Here is a 19,376-nt window from a genome sequence, read left to right as displayed (position 1 = left end):
GCTCTGTAACATCATTTCCGTGTAGCAGCAGCCTCCGTGTAGCACGTATGGTTGTGTTGCGGTTAGATTGTAGTGTCATATAAATGCAGTGTTTGAATTAGTTGCCGTGTTGCATTTGTTTGCTTGGCTGAGTATCTTCATTCAATCTCAGTCTATCCTGAGTTATCCTGAGTTGCTATTTATCCCGGCAATAGAATCTTAAAAGTAGAATAACCACTCAAAATACCTTATTTATTTGTTTTCCCAGCAGCCAGCTGGTTAGCACCACTAGCCTGTTAGCGTGGTGTTTGGATTGTTTGAGCATCGCATTTATTTGCTGGTTAGCTTCACGCATAACTGGCCTGTTAACCCGGCTACCGCTAGTACACCTTCTCACACCAATTATCTCTGTTGTTCTTGCTCTATAACATCATGTTGGTTAAATCTTGAGTGCAGGTGAGGACACGTTCGAGCTGCACTCGGTGGAACTGGAGCTGGAGGCCGTGGAGAAGCAGATCCGCGACCTACAGGTGAAGCAGGCCGAGCTGCGGGAGTGGAAAGCCTACGCTGGAAGCTCCCCGGCCGGTCGCTCACCTGTCTCAGGTAAACTCCCGGGATGTAATTACCATTCCCTCCACCTCTATCCAGGCTCAACACACTCAGGAAATGGCATGGCCAGGAACTGTTCACTCCGGTGCCGGGGCACCACGGATACTGGGTGCAGCAGCGGAGGACACGTGCCGGGCCCCGATTGAGGACCTCTCCACCTCCACCACCGCCAGTCATCGAGATCCCAACTCGGAACCGCTTCGCCCCATTTCGCAAGACAGACCGCGACACTGTGATCATCGGGGACTCCATCGTCCGCCACGTCCGTGCTACTGTGTCGAAAGGTAAGGCTCGGACCCACTGCTTACCTGGTGCTCGTGTTCTTGATGTCACTGCACAGGTACCTATGGTCGTGAGCAGAAACACCGGAGCTGTGGTTCTTCATGCTGGCTCGAACGACACCAGCCTGAGGCAGTCGGAGATCCTGAAGAGGGACTTCAACACCCTGGTGGAGACGGTTCGCACCACAGCACCCACAGCAAGGATCATTGTGTCTGGACCGCTTCCAACATACCAGTGAGTAATTGAAAGGTTCAGTAGACTTTTTGCTTTAAATGAATGGCTTCAGTCATGGTGTCAGACTCAGAATCTACTCTTTATTAATAACTGGAATGTTTTCTGGGAGCGTCCTAGGCTGTTTCGTGCTGACGGCCTGCACCCCAGCAGAGTTGGAGCGGATATCCTCTCAGACCACATCTCCAGGGCGCTGAACATCTTCTGACTGGTAAACTACTCCTTAAATTTAAATTTCAATAGTCATCCTTCACCTCAGCACATTGACACAAATGCACACATAATTCACTCAATAGAAACTGTGTCTGTTACCCGAGCAGTGAGATCAAAAAGTAAATACGTGAGAAGTTCTCAAAATAATCTTACTGTAATTAGACCAGAAAAATGCCATAGAAAAACAAAAATGTTTTGGCTTCTGAACATTAGATCGCTTACACCCAAAGCACTTATTGTAAATTAAATCATCTCACAAAATAGCCTTACTGCACTCTGCCAAACTTGGATTAAACCAAATGATTTCATCGGTCTAAATGAGTCTACACCATCAGGATATATTTATAAGCATGAGCCTCGTCAGTCTGGTCGTAGAGGTGGTGTTGCCACTATCTTTAGTGATTACCTTACTGTTACCCAGAGAACACAGTATAGATTTAATTCTTTTGAAGTGCTTGTCCTTGATGTTACACTACCGCACATGCACACGAAGAAATCCCTGATGTCTCTTGCTCTAGCGATCGTATACAGACCCCCAGGGCCCTACACTGATTTTCTTAGAGAATTTACAGACTTTCTTTCAGGCTTATTGGTTAACTTTGATAAAGCATTAATTGTAGGAGACTTTAACATTCATGTTGAGGACACAAACGATGCTTTAGGACATTTATGGACTTACTAAACTCACTTGGGCTTAAACAAAACATCACTAAAGCAACTCATCGTCGTAATCACACACTGGATTTAATAATATCACACAGAATAGATGTCACTGATATAGATATCATACCTCAAAGTGATGACATCACAGACCATTACCTCATACTGTACACACTACCTGTAGAACAGACTAATTATGTCTCACCACATTATCGACTCGGTAGAACTATTATTCTGACGACTAAAGACAGATACACTTCTTACTGTACCCTTAAACACAAATGACCAAGATGTAATGACTAACAGCATAGATGCTATATTCACTAGCACATTAGACACTGTTGCCCCAGTCAGATTACAGAAGGTTAGAGACAAAACACCTGCCCCGGGGTATAATAGTCATACTCACACCCTCAAGAGGGAGACCTGTAACCTCGATCAAAAGTGGAGAAAAACTAAATTAGAGGTTTTTAGAATTGCGTATAAGGACAGTATGTCCAGCTATAGACAGGCTCTAAAAGCTGCTAAGGCTGAGCACCTGAGCAAACTCATAGGAAATAACCAGAACTATCCCAGGTTTTTATTTAGCACAGTGACTAGATTAACAAAAACCCAGAAATGTGAACACACTATTCCATTACATTTCAGTAGTGAGGACTTTATGAGATTCTTCACTGATAAAATCGAAATTATCAGGAATAAAATAGGTGACGCTCAACATATGAGAGCAACTAGTGACCCAGTCTCACTTAAGGCTCTAGACACACAACTACAGAGCTTTACAATTACAGGACAGGAAGAGTTAGATAAACTTATTATCACATCTAAATCAACAACTTGTTCACTAGACCCCATTCCAACTAAATTACTGAAAGAAGTGTTACATAAAGCTGGTGAGCCTCTTCTTAATATTATTAATGCCTCGCTATCTTTAGGTTACGTCCCTAAATCGTTCAAGTTGGCAGTTATTAGGCCCCTCATTAAGAAACCTAATTTAGATCCTAATGAACTATCAAATTACAGACCTATCTCACACCTTCCGTTTATGTCTAAAATACTAGAAAAGGTTGTGTTTGTTCAACTGAGCTCCTTCTTACAGGAGAACAATATCCTCGAAGAGTTTCAGTTAGTTTTCAGGCCCCATCGTAGCACAGAAACTGCACTTGTTAAAGTTACAAACGACTTGTTTTTAGCTTCGGACCAAGACCGTATGTCATTATTAGTTCTACTTGACCTTAGTGCTGCATTCGACACTATAGACCACAACATTGTTCTAGATCACTTACAAAATTACACAGGTATTCATGGACAGGCTTTAAGTTGGTTTAGATCCTACCTGTCAGACCGATACCATTTTGTTGAATTAAATGGTGAATCCTCCAGTTTCTACCAGTTAATGATGGGGTCCCTCAAGGATCAGTTCTAGGACCTCTGCTTTTCTCTATATACATGCTTCCATTAGGGAATATTATTAGCAGACATGGGATTAGTTTCCACTGTTATGCTGACGATACACAGTTATATATCTCATCAAAACCAGATGAAATGGTCACAGTGTCCAAATTAACTCAATGCCTTAGAGAGATAAAAGACTGGATGAACTGTAATTTTCTGTTGTAAACTCTGATAAGACAGAAATACTACTTATAGGTCCAAAAACCAGTACACAGAAACTCTCACAATTTAACTTTCACTTAGAAGGACGTACTGTTACTAGTAGCTCGACAGTGAAAGACCTGGGTGTCATACTAGACAGCAATCTGTCTTTTGAAAATCATATCGCCCATACTACAAAAACAGCCTTCTTCCACCTTAGAAATATCGCCAAGCTGAGAAACATCCTGTCTGTATCTGATGCTGAGAAGCTAGAAGCTGGACTCTATGATACCAAGAGGAGATCTGAACTCTATGTGATCTTTACACCAATTCAACACTTGTTTGACTGTATATTTGTAATCACACCACCAGTGCCACCCATATGAGGATGGGTACCCCTTCAAGTCTGGTTCCTCTCAAGGTTTCTTCCTTTACCAATTTAAGGGAGTTTTTCCTTGCCACTGCTGCCTGAGTCACCTCAGACTTGCTCATTGGGGATAAATACATATACATACATACACACTGTGAACTATACATATCTTAATTTTTTTACTATTTTAATTCTTTGTATTTCTCCTTATGTTTAACTTCTGCTCTATGTTTATGTTCTGTAAAGCTGCTTTGAGACAAAGCCCATTGTAAAAAACACTATACAAATAAACTTGAATTGAATTGAATTGAATTGAATATGTATAATTTGCTCTGAAGGTTCACACATGCGCAGCATCAACAGTATGTCGGACACGTCTGAAACAGTTCTCAGTTCATTGTACTGATGATTCGCTGTATCAGTTCAGTGTACTGATGATTCGCTGTATCAGTTCAGTAATTCAAGCATATGCAGTATCAACAGCTCGAGCTCACAGTTCTCTCAGCACAACATGTCTCGGTTCATTGTACAGGAGTTACATATACTCCGGGATATTAGTTTATTTAGAGTCGGACCGACTGTCAGACATGACCGAAAGTGAGTAACTTTAGTAACTTGTGGATCAGCGCTGACTCAAGACGCAAACTGTTTAGAACGAATCAGTCCGATTTGGTGAACCGGTTCATCCGGTTCACTAAAAAGAACTGGTTCAAAAGAACGATTCGTTCACGAACTGGCCATCACTAATTATCAGTGTTTCTAAAGTAGAAAAGGGTTTAAGGGCTTTAGTACATGGCAGTAATTAGGAGCTATAGTGAGGAGGATAATGAGACACTTTAATACTCCTTGTATCTGGAGAGATCTACAGATGATAATAAGTCTGATGATGCAGTGGTGTGATGCTGATATGTACATTTTAATATGAGAGGAAATCAGATAGCTCACTGTACCTGCATACTGCTGAATCCTCTTCAGTTCTGTGGAAACTTCAGTTCTAATTACAACAAAACATGACGTCATTAGATTTCCGATAAATTATTGGTATTTAATATTTAGATTTTGCAAAACATATATACCTAAAACATCTACTTTAGTCTATTATTAGACTTTTTTTTTTATCAAATCTAAAGTACAAAATAATGTCTCACCTGTTTCCTTTAACTTGTCTTTGAGTTATTTAGTGACTTTCTCATTCAGAGTCTCCTGAAGCCGAGACAGAGCTGTCCTCACAGTGTCCCCACTCATATCAGTGTTAATGCTGATCTCAGTCCAGTTCTTGGTGTGTGGAGGGCTGCACATGGAGGAGTAAATCTACAGTAGAGCAGGAGAGAGGAGAAAGGATGGTGAGTGTTGTTCTGTTATGTTCTGCATTGTCAGTGAGGAGAGAGAGGAACACTGACCTGTAGGACGTGGAGATGCTCCTCAGTGTGTGAGAGCTGCTCCAGCTCAGAGTCTCTCCTCTTTAGCACACTGATTTCCTGCTCCAGCTCTTTAATGAGTCCTTCAGCCTGCCTCTCTGCTGCTTTCTGCTTCTCCTCCATCATCTCCAGCAGCTCAGCCTGACTTCTCTCAGTGGAGCGAATCAGAGCAGTGAAGACTTCAACAATGTCTGCTTTCTCTTTCTCTGTGCTTCTCTAAAGGAGGAACACATTTTCACTTCCATCAGAAACACTGATAGTGAACTTTGTTCATTTCTACAAATAAAAATAAAACAACTGAATGTATCAGATGTTAACTCATGTCATGTTTGTACACACTTTGCTTTGCTCTACTGAGTGTTGGATCTCTTTTATCTTCTTCAGTCGGTCCTGAACTGTCTCATGTTTCTGGCATATGTTGGCCTCCAGGTTCTCCATGGGGTTTATTAGTTTGTGTTTCTTAAGTTTTGGAACATGATAATGTGGCTCTAAATGAATTTTACAGAAACTCAGTCCACAATCCAGACAGGATTTTAGGGCCTTCAGCTTCTCTCCACTGCAGGCATCACAAAGAACCTCAGGTTTGTCAGAACCACTTTTCTTCTTGAAGTAATCTGCAACCTCTCTCAGTGTTGTATTAATCTTCAGTTCAGGTCTCTTGGTGAATTTCTTGTTACATAATGGACAGCGACAGTGTTTATTCATGTCCCAGCACTGTGTAAGGCAGCTCTTACAGAAGTTGTGTCCACATGGAGTGGTGACTGGATCAGTGAGCACATCCACACAGATCGGACACAGCAGCAGATCTTTAATTCAATTCAATTCAATTCAATTCAAGTTTATTTGTATAGCGCTTTTTACAATAGACATTGTCTCAAAGCAGCTTTACAGAACATAAACATAAAGCAGAAGGTAGACATAATTAATGATAAAGGAAATAACGAATAATAAAAGAAATAAGAATTAACAGAATAAAAATTCTAGATTATTATTAGATGTATATAGTTCACAGTGTGTATGTATTTATTCCCCTATGAGCAAGTCTGAGATGACTCAGGCAGCAGTGGCAAGGAAAAACTCCCTTAAATTGGTAAAGGAAGAAACCTTGAGAGGAACCGGACTCAAGGGGGAACCCATCCTCATATGGGTGACACTGGGGTGTGATTGTAATATACAGTCAAACAAATGGTGTATTGGTGTGAGGTTTAAGGACTTCTGATCTTCTGAGTACCACAGAGTCTAACTGGAGATGTCTCAGGATTCTTAGAGTCGGCCTCGGCTCAGTGGATGTCCAAAGGCTTCGTCCCACAGAGGACGATGGGAGCTGGTACAGTGTCTGGATGCCTCGGGATGGGTACAAAGAGAAAAGCAGTGGAAAGGGATTAACATATCTGCCGTTCATAAAAATGTGCTGGTCTGATGTACTGGTGCATGATATTATGGGATGTATTATGTGTACGCCTGACTGAAGAGATGAGTTTTTAATCTACATTTAAACTGGGAAAGTGTGTCTGAGCCCCGAACACTATCAGGAAGACTATTCCAAAGTTTGGGAGCTAAATAAGAAAATGCTCTACCACCTTTAGTAGACTTAGATATTCTGGGAACTACCAAAAGCCCTGAGTTTTGTGATCTCAGAGAGCGTGAAGGATTGTAACATGTTAGCAGACTAGTTAGATACATGGGAGCTAAACCATTAAGAGCCTTGTACGTAAGTAGCAGCAGTTTGTAGTCAATTCTATACCTAACAGGTAGCCAGTGTAGAGATGATAAAATTGGGGTTATATGGTCATACTTTCTTGTCCTAGTGAGAACTCTGGCAGCTGCATTTTGGACTAACTGTAACCTATTTATTAAAGATGCAGGACAACCACCTAGTAATGCATTACAATAGTCCAGTCTAGAGGTCATGAACGCATGAACTAGCTTCTCAGCATCAGATACAGACAGGATGTTTCTCAGCTTGGCAATGTTTCTAAGGTGGAAGAAGGCTGTTTTGGTAGTATGGGCGATATGATTTTTAAAAGACAAGTTACTGTCTAGTATAACACCGAGGTCTTTCACTGTCGAGCTACTTGTAATAGTACATCCCTCTAAATGGGAGTTAAGTTGTGAGAGTTTATGTGCACTGGTTTTTGGACCTATGAGTAGTATTTCAGTCTTATCGGAGTTTAACAATAGAAAGTTGCAGCTCATCCAGTCTTTTATCTCTCTAAGGCACCGAGTTAATTTGGACACTGTGGCTATTTCATCTGGTTTTGATGAGATATATAACTGTGTGTCATCAGCATAACAATGGAAACTAATCCCATGTCTTCTAATAATGTTCCCTAATGGAAGCATGTATATAGAGAAAAGCAGAGGTCCTAGAACTGATCCTTGAGGGACCCCATAATTAACTGGTAGTAAACTGGAGGATTAACCATTTAATTCTACAAAATGGTATCGGTCAGACAGATAGGATCTAAACCAGCTTAAAGCCTGACCATGAATACCTGTGTAATATTGTAAGCGATCTAGAAGAATGTTGTGATCTATAGTGTCGAATGCAGCACTAAGGTCAAGTAGAACTAATAGTGACATACAGTCCTGGTCCGAAGCTAAGAACAAGTCGTTTGTAACTTTAACAAGTGCAGTTTCTGTGCTATGATGGGGCCTGAAACCTGACTGAAACTCTTCAAGGATGTTGCTCTCCTGTAAGAAGGAGCTCAGTTGAACAGACACAACCTTTTCAAGTATTTTAGACATAAACGGGAGGTGTGAGATAGGTCTGTAATTTGATAGTTCATTAGGGTCTAAGTTAGGTTTTTTGATGAGTGGCCTAATAACTGCCAACTTAAAAGACTTCGGGACGTAACCTAAAGATAACGAGGAGTTAATGATATTAAGAAGAGGCTCACCAGCTTTATGTAACACTTCTTTCAGTAATTTAGTTGGGATGGGGTCTAGTGAACATGTTGTTGATTTAGCTGTAGTAATAAGTTTATCTAACTCTTCCTGTCCTGTACTTGTAAAGCTGTGTAAAGCCTTAGGTGAGATTGTGTCACTGGTTGCTCTCATATGTTGGGCGTCACCTATTTTATTCCTGATACTTTCGATTTTATCAGTGAAGAATCTCATAAAGTCCTCACTACTGAAATGTGATGGAATAGTGTGTTCAGATTTCTGATTTTTTGTTAAACTAGCCACTGTGCTAAATAAAAACCTGGGATTGTTCTGGTTATTTTCTATGAGTTTGCTCAGGTGCTCAGCCCTAGCAGCTTTTAGAGCCTGTCTATAGCTGGACATACTGTCCTTATACGCAATTCTAAACACCTCTAATTTAGTTTTTCTCCATTTCCGTTCGAGGTTACGGGTTTCTCTCTTGAGGGTGTGAGTGTGACTATTATACCATGGTGCAAGTGTTTTATCTCTAACCTTCTGTAATCTGACTGGGGCAACAGTGTCTAATGTGCTAGTGAATATAGCGTCTATGCTGTTAGTCATTGCATCTAGGTCGTTTGAGTTTGAGGGTACATTAAGAAGTCCAGACAGATCAGGCAGGTTGTTTGTGAATCTGTCTTTGGTGGTCAAAATAATGGTTCTACCGAGTCGATAACGTGGTGAGACACAGTTAGTCTGTTCTATAGGTAGTGTGTACATTATAAGGTAATGGTCTGTGATGTCATCACTTTGGGGTATGATATCTATATCAGTGACCTCTATTCTGTGTGATATTATTAAATCTAGTGTGTGGTTACGTCGGTGAGTTGCACTAGTGATGTTTTGTTTGAGCCCAAGTGAGTTTAGTAAGTCCATAAATGTGAGTCCTAAAGCGTCGTCAACATGAATGTTAAAGTCTCCTACAATTAATGCTTTGTCAAAGTTAACTAATAGGTCTGAGAGAAAATCTGTGAATTCTCTAAGAAAAACTGTGTAGGGCCCTGGGGGTCTGTACACGGTCGCTAGAGCAAAAGACATCAGGGATTTCTTCGTGTGCACGTGCGATAGTGTAACATTAAGGACGAGCACTTCAAAAGAACTAAATCTAGGCTGTGTTCTCTGGGTAACAGTGAGGTAATCACTAAGGATAGTGGCGACACCACCTCCACGACCAGTCAGACGAGGTTCGTGCTTATAGATATATCCTGATGGTGTAGACTCGTTTAGACTGATGTATTCATTTGGTTTAATCCACGTTTCGGTGAGGCAGAGTGCAGTAAGGCTATTATCTAAGATCATTTCATTTACAATAAGTGCTTTGGGTGCAAGAGATCTAATGTTCAGAAGTCCAAACTTTAAGAACTGTTTTTGTTTGTTTCTTTGGCATTTTTCTGGTCTAATTACAGTAAGATTATTTCGAGGACTTCTCGTGTATTTACTTTTGGATCTCACTGCTCGGGGAACAGACACAGTTTCTATAGGGTGAGCTATGTGTGCATTTTCTGTGTCAATGTGCTGAGGTGAAGGATGGCTATTAAGATTTAAATTTAAAGAGTAGTTTACCAGTCAGAAGGTGTTCAGCGCCCTGGAGATGTGGTCCGAGAGGATCTCCGCTCCAACTCTGCTGGGGTGCAGGCCGTCAGCACGGAATAGCCTAGGACGCTCCCAGAAAACATTCCAATTATCGATAAAGAGTAGTTTCTGAGCCTGACACCATGACTGTAACCATTCATTTAAAGCGAAAAGTCTACTGAACCTTTCAATTCCTCGCTGGTAAGTTGGAAGTGGTCCAGACACGATGATCCTCGTCGTGGGTGATGTGCTGCGAACCGTCTCCACCAGGGTGTTGAAGTCCCTCTTCAGGATCTCTGACTGCCTCAGGCTGGTGTCATTCGAGCCGACATGAAGAACCACAGCTTTGGTGTTTCTGCTCACGACTCTAGGTACCTGTGCAGAGACATCAAGAACACGAGCACCAGGCAAGCAGTGAGTGCGAGCCTTACCTTTAGCCACCGTAGCACGGACGTGGCGGACGATGGAGTCTCCGATGATCACGTTGTCGCAGTCCGCCTTGCGAAGGGGGGCGAAGCGGTTCCGGGTGGGGATCTCGAAGACCGGCGGTGGTGGAGGGGGAGAGGTCCTAGGCCGGGGACCGGCACGCGTCCTCCGCTGCTGCACCCAGGGCCTGCGGTGTCCTGGCGCCGGAGTGAATAGCTCCTGGGCAGGCCACTTCATCGGTGTGTTGGGCCTGGACAGAGAAACACGCGGGGTAGAGGTGGCGGGAGTGGTAGTTACATCCTGGGAGTTTACCTGAGACAGGTGAGCGACCGACCGGGGAGCTTCCAGCGCGGCTTTCCGCTCCCGCAGCTCGGCCTGCTTCACCTGTAGTTCGCGGATCTGCTTCTCCACAGCAACCAGCTGGAGTTCTACCAAGTGCAGCTCCAATTCGTCCTCACCTGCACTCAAAGGCAGAGACGTAACCGGCATGGTGTTACAGAGCAAGTACAACAGATTGTAGTAGCGGTAGCCGAGCTAATGGGCTACTTGTGCTAGCCGGCTAGATGCGGACTATTTAACCTGTTTATTTATTTATTGTAAATCACTTGATTCTAAAAGATGAGAAAGGACATGGAGGAGAGCAGGGTGGGAGCGAGCCACTGGACTGAGCAGGTCAACTCCCTGCCTCTCACTCCAGTCTGTGAAATGAAAATGTGGAAGATGCGAGAGCTTGTACTAGCCGTAGCCGAGCTAACAAGCTAGTTATGCTAGCTGGCTAAAAGCTGACGCTGCGGGACAAGTAAATACTTTGTCAAGAATTAAAGTGTAGACTCAAGATAACTCGGAATTGAATAAAAAATACTCAGCCAGGCATATAAATTGGAAGATGCGAGAGCTTCCTGTGTGCAGCTTGCTTCCTGTGTGCAGCTTGCTTCCTGTGTGCAGCTTGCTTCCTCTTTAGACAGGAGACTGCTGGAGTCATGAGAAACTAGAAAAGAAAATGTTACACGTTGTTGATAAATGGTGTAAATAGATTAAACTGCATCTGTAGTTTAGGTGTGAAAATCACAGACCAGGGGTCTCATTTATAAAACTGTGCGTAGGATCCCTACTAAAAGTGTACGTACGTCCAAAAGCCAAAAAAGGCATACGCCAAAAAATTTTATTTCTATTGTTAATTTGGAAAGGGGTTAGTGGGGAAGGGGTGCCATTTCTTTTGGATCTTGTTTTCTCCTGTTTATGGTAGTAATGGAGTTAGTGTATTGTGTATTGTGTTGTAATCTTTGTTTTTTATTTACTTTTGTAGCTTATTTAGTTTCTCCCTAAATGAGTTAGATGGGTCCTGCTTATTGTTTTGTCCTGATCCCCCTCTTGGAGTCTTCAAACCCTCCTGCACTTCATGTTTGGGAATAAATGAGCTTTGTTAATTTTGACTTGGTTGTATAGTGACATTCTTTTTTGTGACAGGATTTAGGAAAATGTTATACATTTTGAAGTTATTTAGTGTTGCATGAAGTTTGTAATAATCATTATCAATATTCTAGATGAATATTACATATAACACATTATTGTGATGTAATATTTTACTATGAAAGCTGTCTGACTTTCTGTGCATGTGACTAGGAGTTATTTGTGTCTATAAATTGTTATTACCAGAGAGAATTTGTGTACAATATTAGAGGGTCAGAAGGAGCTGGAGACGTGATGGTGAGACTCAGGCTCATAAACAACTTGGTAAGATCCTGATCAGTAGATGATCGAGCATTGTGCATCCAGCCAATGATTGGTGATGTTTTCCTTTCTTCTGTTTTCTGCCTATAAATCATTCCTGTATAACTCAGTGTAATAAATGTTCTAGGCCCTTCGTCTCTCCTGATACACGAGGAGCTCTGCGTCCTGCTGTGTAGCAGCACAAATACATTGTGAACCTTTTTACTCTTGCTCGTTCCGAACAGTGTGCTATTTTTATGTTCTCTAAAACTTCCACAACAATCAGTCACAGATTTTGCTAAATAGATTATTTGGTAACTATTTTACATCTTTCTTTAACAGTTTCTATGTATTTGTTATTATTTGTATATTTTCTGTTTAGTTTTACAGACATTTAGCTCAGTTACAAAGAGACAGTTTTCAGGGAGTTTTTCATGATGATAGTTTTTTTAATCATTTAAATTTTAATCAATCACCCTGATTAACAACTCATTATTCAACTGATTATTCCCCGCTTCATATCTACAAGTACTGCATTATCAGAACTGTCAGTCATCACATTATCTGTGTATGTTACACACTACTGCTGCTGCTTATTGCACAAAAGCAAAATATTACACAATATTGTTATTAGCACTGCCATGCACTTCTCACACTGTACATAACTGACCAGTCACAACCATGTCTGTGACGGCAATGTATCACTGCCGCTTTTCAAAATAAGAGTCCTGCATTTATATCAAAATGTATGTGTATATATATATATATATATATATATATATATATATATATATATATATATATATATATATATATAATATGTTATTTAAACAAATTAAATTTATAATAAAGAAAATACGTCTGCTACACTCCCACCAAATTATAAATGTCTCTTAAACATGAATAATTTCCATTTATGTTTCTTTAACCTTTGTGTGTTTGGAGAAATATAAAGTCCACATGTGAATCAGTTCATTCTGATTCTTCTAATAGCAAAACCAACTTTTGAGCTGGCCTTTCTACCATTGATATCTTATTTATCTGTTCTCCTTTCTTGGACAATTTCATGTCACCAAGTATTAATTCAATCCGACCTGTGAATATGTGGCCGACTTTACTTAAGACGCCGAGGCGCTTTTTTCCTTCTCGATAGGTGAGTAACGTTGGTTTTGCTTTGTTACACAGAACTAATATATGCCTTTGTCCTTTACATGATTATGCTTGTGTGTCATTTTTGCTTATTTGTTTATCTACAATCGTATTGTTCTTCCCTTCAGCTATGATAAAGACACATTTCTTTCTGTTAGTCACTTCGGTTACGTATGTATGTGTGGGAGGAGCTATCCATACAGGGGTGGGACCCATTTGGGTTAGGGGCGTGTTTGTTTTGGTGACTTTATATGGCAACATTGGCTTTCAAACAACGGGAGACCCTGGGCCTGTTTCAGAAAGGAGGTTAAGTGAAAACTCTGAGTATGTTAACCCTGAAATGAGGGAAACTCTGGCTTTTCTGTATCAGAAAGGGAGGTATATTAAACCTGAGAAAGCAGGTTAAGTCAAGCCCATTTCTGAAAAAGAGGTAACTTATACACAGAGTCATTTACCATAGTAACACTCTGTGAACCTAACCTGGGACCTATTGCACAAGACTAGGATAAGGGATTAAGCCGGGATATCTTGGTGATCCTTGCTCAATTTATCCGTGATTTGGTTGCACTAAAGCTGGATTAGGGGGCAGTAGTATGTTATGGTTTAAATTACCATGGAGATTTATTCTGTGGAGCTAGGCTGCTCCAGACCAGGATAAGTTCCAGGATCTTTTTAATCTCATACCTTATGTCAGTCAGCAGTCACCACAAACAGAAACCAATAGTTATTCCACTGTCCACTATACATTGTCATCACATATAACTAGACCCACTGTCATTATTTAAACATTTGTCATCATTAATTTCAATCATTTTGCATAAATGATAATTTTTAGATGATGTTGCTATCACTAGATAACTTACAGTTTCCTATAGACGATAAGGCTATATATAAAATGATAGAATATTAGGGCCACAGAGGAAAAAAGAAAATTCACAAACTTTGAGAATGAAGTCTTTAATAATATTGTAACCCATTGTTTTAGACGAGGACAATTTAAATTTTTAACAAGTTAAAATGACAGCTGTGGGGCATTTCGTGGAATTGTTCTTCAGTATAGTTTCACACACAAGGACATACTTATTCTTTTGGCACATCAGCACATTGTCATAAGTATTAGGACTGTAAAAAGAATATACATCTTTTCCGCAGAAAGAACCAGCCTCATAACTTTATGACTTTTTCCTTCTTCCTCAGTGTGGCCCTAATACTCTGTGGTATAAAATACACATTCCATATAAATATAAATACACAAAGTGTAACATTATGTTCCTTTATTGAATAAGTATAAAACAAAGCAGGTAAACCATCAGCTCCTTTCCAAACTGAAGTCACACAGTGACTCTACAACAGTGGTCCCCAACCTTTTTATCGCCGCGGACCGGTCATCGTTTGATCTTTTTACCATGGCCCGCTGAGGGGTGGATGTTGATTGTTTATATTTTAGATTGTTTTGATTTAATAATTTTAATGTAATTGTATTTAAACATGCCTTTTTAACTCACTACAACGCTAAATCAATGAGAACACTGAGCTTGTTTCTTTACATCGAGACGGTTCCATCTGGGGTAATAGGAGACAATGACACCCGAAGTGTGTCGCTTATGTCCAGTTTATTCCGTTGTTTTGTTTTGGTTGCCATCACTGCAGAAAACCCGCTTCACACGGATAGCATTTCGGAAATGACGATAGTGATGTAAGTGCTGTGGTGACAATCTCAGGGTATTCCGCCATGACTTTAATCCAGAACACCAGCAGAGTTTCTAACTTTCTAACGACGTCTGTTTCGTGTTCATTTTTGCTAATTTGTGGGTTAAATTTGAGCAAACACAATATACATGTACACCAAGCACTGTTAAACATGACAAAGTACCGGTGAACAGAGAGAAGAGCGATACACACCTTCTCTCTCCACCAAAGCTACAACACCACTGGCGCTTGCAGCCGCTCAGCTCCAGACGTCACCTAAACCCGGCCCGATATCTTGATATTTTGCGCATACGCGGTATTGGTGCGACATTAGGTGACGTCTCTCAGCTCCCGGTTAAGCTCTCATCCATGGAAACACAAACCCGAGAGAAATACACCACAGTAAATAAAATGGAAATAATTTATTGTTTCTTGGGTACCATTTGGTCCACGGACCGGTACAGGTCCGCGGCCCGTGAGTTGGGGTCCACTGGTCTACAAGATGAAAAAGTTTCGTTTGTGCTGTTTTTCTTTTTATAATATTAAAATAATATTAGGTGGTCACTCACTCACTCAGCCCCCCCACCTGCTCCAAATTCAACAAAATCGGTCGTTTGTGCTGGTTTGTGCCGGTGTTTTAATATTGAACATTATATGTGGATTATAAACAATTACAATACTAATAGAGTAAAACAATTACAATACTAATAGAGTAAAATAGATCATTTAACTGGTCACCCATTTATGATTCATGAGCAGGGACTATTTTATTTCAGGTTTGTCATTTGTTCAATCTCTCACCCACATATTTCACCCACATATTTCATATTAGTAAAGATGTTTTAATAGAACAACAACTCAACTGTCAAGACTATTAAACAATTCAATAAACATTTATCTTTACTTCCCTGGTCTCTCCTGACTTTTTATTTTATTTACAAGGATTATCTGCTACACTTCACTGCCACCACTAGTCACAAGTGTCGAGTGTCAAAATCAGTCTCGAGTTTGTTGAGAAAAGACAGATATCATTTATTCTTCGTTCATCTGACCAGGCTATGTTGGTTGTCCCTCGTGTACGGCACAAGCCTAGAAGAGAGCATGCCTTTTCTGTGGCCCGTCCTAGATTATGGAACTCCCTGTCACTAGTGATTAGGACGGCACCCACTATTTAATCCATGCTAAAGACCCACTTATTTTCTCTAGCCTTTTCACGATTGCCCAGGGTTCTATGTCTGTTTATATCTTATGATTTATATCTATATCACTTTCTTTTAAATAATTATTATTTTAATTTCTTGGACTATATTATTGTTTGTGTGTATTTTTAAGTGTATGTGCAATGTCGAACGCACTGTGAAGCACTTTGGTCAGCCGTGTGGCTGTTTGTAAATGTGCTATACAAATAAAGTTGAACTTGAACTTGAACTAGATACAAATCAAACTACAGAAGTCGTTACTAAATCAAATTCCTGGCCAATGCAAGTACAAGGTTTTAACACTGTCAATTACAACATTATTAGTTAACTTCAAGAATAGTACAATATAAAATAGAGCTAAGATTGTCGATGTTTCTGAACATAAAACTCATTGCTAATATAATACTGCTAATGAAGCTATAACATGCTAATTACAATTGCACATCTGACCCATGTTAGATTTTTTTAATACATTGTACATCTAAGGGTCAACATTACCATATTGGTGGTAATATAAGATATATTATCCTTATATATTATTACTGTAAGGCGTGGGGGTTTAACTGTCCATGGGTTGATTTCAAATAAGACAATGGACTTGAAATATTACCGGCTAATAACTTTTATTGAGCAGACAGTTAGAACTGGAACAAACAAAAACCTCACTTTGCGCCCGAACACACCCGGCCTCATCGAGGACTCAACATCAAAATAAAAGTCCTTGATAGAAAATAACGTAAAACAATAAAACCGATAAAATACAATGAACATTAAACAAGCAACCTCACATTAGTTACCCCATGTGAAAAGAAACGTCCACGTTTTCAACATACAGAAAATAACAATGTCATGAATAAACCAGACAAAGCAATGTACAAATTGGTGGTGCAACACAACCACGATTTCCCATAAACAAGATGGTCTGTACTCCACATGAGGCATTTAAGGACCTCCCAAAAATAAAATAAAATAAAATGAATAAAGCAAAAAATTTTTATTTTTTTATTTTTATTTCACAACATAGTCTTTGAACCTTGTAGGCAACCTAACAAGCCTGCGACCTAATGGGCTAGACTCTAGAACAGCATGTGGAGCCATAAAGGTAAGACGGTCCACTTTTGAGCTTGCAGTGTCACCAAACTGTGGGACATTAGCCTGTCCAGTGTTTTGAGTTAAGTTCAGTGGGGTCTGTCCCAAGAGCAAAGACCTAGCCGAACTCTGATTGGGGACTCCTCCAGTAAAAACGACAGAAGGCAAGTTCTCCTGGTCAGCAAGTGTATTAGAATTAGAAGTACTAGAGGGTACTTCCTTTTCAACAGGCTGTGCAATGGGAGACGGTGCATCTGATACTGTTCGCCCCAGCTGACCTGTGGGAGCCAGGTAGGGTTTAAGACGGTTATGATGTACCACTTGTGGTGTCTTTTCAGGAAAGCCCTTTGGCTGAATAGCATACAGTACAGAGTAACCACTGTCAGGTTGAACAGTTCTTGTTACAATGTAGGGTCCTTTCCAGCGTGGGGCCAGTTTACATCGGGAATGAGCAGGATCACTCAGCCAAACCAAGTCTCCCACATTGTACGTGGTGTATTTGGCCTTTTTATCATATTGTGCTTTTTGTTGCACATGAGCATGTTCCTGATTCTCCTTACGGAACTGGAATGCAAAATGTAATTTCCTGTAGACAGATGTAGCATACTCTGCTGGGGTGCCCGCAGAGGCACTGGAAGATTCAGCAGGACTAGGAAAGAGTAAATGAACAGGCAGTCTGGCTTCACGTCCATGAACAAGGAAGAAAGGGGTGTATCCAGTACTGCTGTGCACACTGGTATTGTAAGAGAACTGGATTGACCTCAACATGGTATCCCATGGTTCTGTCTGCTGATACAGACTTTTACTCAACTGGTCTTTCAGGGTGCGATTAAATCTTTCGATTAAACCATCTCCCTCAGGATGATAGGGGGAAGTCCTAGTTTTGGTAACACCCAAATTGGAACACAACTCCTTGATTAAATCTGCCTCAAACTGACGGCCTTGATCTGTATGAAGGGATTCAGGAACACCATGCTCTGTAACATACTGCTCAAAAATACATTGTGCAACTGTTACAGCTCTCTGGTCCTTCATAGGGTACAAATTCACATACTTGGTGAAATAATCTTGAAGAACAAGGACATATTTATGGCCTGATGGTGTCACAGGAAGCTCTGTAATGTCAGCTGCCACCTTTTCGAAAGGACGATTGGCATGAACAGTCTGTAAAGGAGCTACTTGATGTGGAACTGGCATAGATCTAGACTGGCAGGAAACACACTGTTGGCAGTAGTTCTCTATGTCTCTCACCATGTATGGCCAATAGAAATGCTCCCTGGCCCTTGCAAGTGTCTTTTTATGACCAAGGTGACCTACAGTGGAATGTCCATGTAAAAACTGTAACACCTGGGGAACAGCTTTGCTGGGAATGACTACATGAAGAGTGGGTGATTCTTTTGGTTTGTTACAGGCAGAACGGTAGATTTTCTCATCCTGCAAATGCAGTCTATCAAACTGTCGCCAATATACTTTGAGCTCTGCCGAACCTTTCTTTAGAACCCATGATGGAGGTCTCCTTCCATCCTTTAACCACTCAATCACTGTCCTCAGTGTGACATCATCTCTTTGACACTGTGCAATATCGACCGACAAAGACTGGGAAAGGTCTATGACAGCATGAGCAGTAAGAGGGGCTGTAATTAAAGAAGGTTCTGGCTTGCCTGTCATTGAGGGATTAGAAGTAGGCTGAGGAATGGCATTGCTTGGACTTGGGCGTCTAGACAGTGAGTCTGCATTTGTGTGCTTTTGCCAGTCCTGTGTTTTATGACCCAATCGTACACATCAAGCTCCAATGCCCAACGGGCTCTGCGTCCCGTTGGATCTCGATCGATAGGCATTTTCTTTAAACCTAACAAGGGGCGATGATCTGTAACAATCACAAAGGGGCACCCTTGCAAGTAGTGTGAGAAATGTCTAACGGACCAAACAATAGCTCACCATTCTCTGTCAAAGGTGGACCAGTTGCGCTCTGTTGCACTTAGCACATGACTGGCATAGGCTACTACCTTTTCAACACCCTGTTGTTGTTGTGCAAGAACCCAGCCAATAGCGTGGTGAGATGCATCTGTATATAGAATAAAAGACTTGCTGAAATCAGGGTAAGTGAGGATAGGGGGGGAAGATAGAGCATCCTGAAAATACTGAAAAGTGTCTTCACATTCTTCGCTCCAAATGAATTTGACATGTTTCCTTGTCAGACTGTGTAAGGGAGCTGCTTTTTCTGCAAAATCTTTGATAAAACGGCAATAGTATGAACAGAGG

General features: G+C 40.9%; 1 protein-coding gene across 1 annotated transcript; it reads right to left on the bottom strand.

Moving 5' to 3' along the window:
- Positions 1-5,113: 5,113 nt before the first annotated feature.
- On the bottom strand, positions 5,114-6,163 carry LOC113653812 (tripartite motif-containing protein 29-like). Its single transcript, XM_027163641.2, has 3 exons — positions 5,698-6,163; positions 5,341-5,574; positions 5,114-5,251 (listed from the first exon to the last, which is right to left on the bottom strand). The coding sequence occupies exons 1-3, from the start codon at positions 6,061-6,063 to the stop codon at positions 5,114-5,116; spliced, it is 738 nt and encodes a 245-aa protein (XP_027019442.1). The 5' UTR covers positions 6,064-6,163.
- Positions 6,164-19,376: the final 13,213 nt, after the last annotated feature.

This window comes from Tachysurus fulvidraco, chromosome 19 (assembly GCF_022655615.1).
Source record: "Tachysurus fulvidraco isolate hzauxx_2018 chromosome 19, HZAU_PFXX_2.0, whole genome shotgun sequence".
Lineage (NCBI taxonomy): Eukaryota > Metazoa > Chordata > Actinopteri > Siluriformes > Bagridae > Tachysurus > Tachysurus fulvidraco.
The sequence above is the reverse complement of the archived record's forward strand: the minus strand, read 5'-3'. Positions and strand labels throughout refer to the sequence as shown.

Excerpts from the sequence above, each read along its gene's own strand:
- LOC113653812 (XM_027163641.2), bottom strand. The coding sequence starts at position 6,063 with ATGAATAAACACTGTCGCTGTCCATTATGTAACAAGAAATTCACCAAG. Across the intron at positions 5,575-5,697 it reads ACTCAGTAGAGCAAAGCAAA|AGAAGCACAGAGAAAGAGAA; the intron begins GTGTGTACAAAC and ends TTCCTCCTTTAG. Across the intron at positions 5,252-5,340 it reads AGCATCTCCACGTCCTACAG|ATTTACTCCTCCATGTGCAG; the intron begins GTCAGTGTTCCT and ends GCTCTACTGTAG.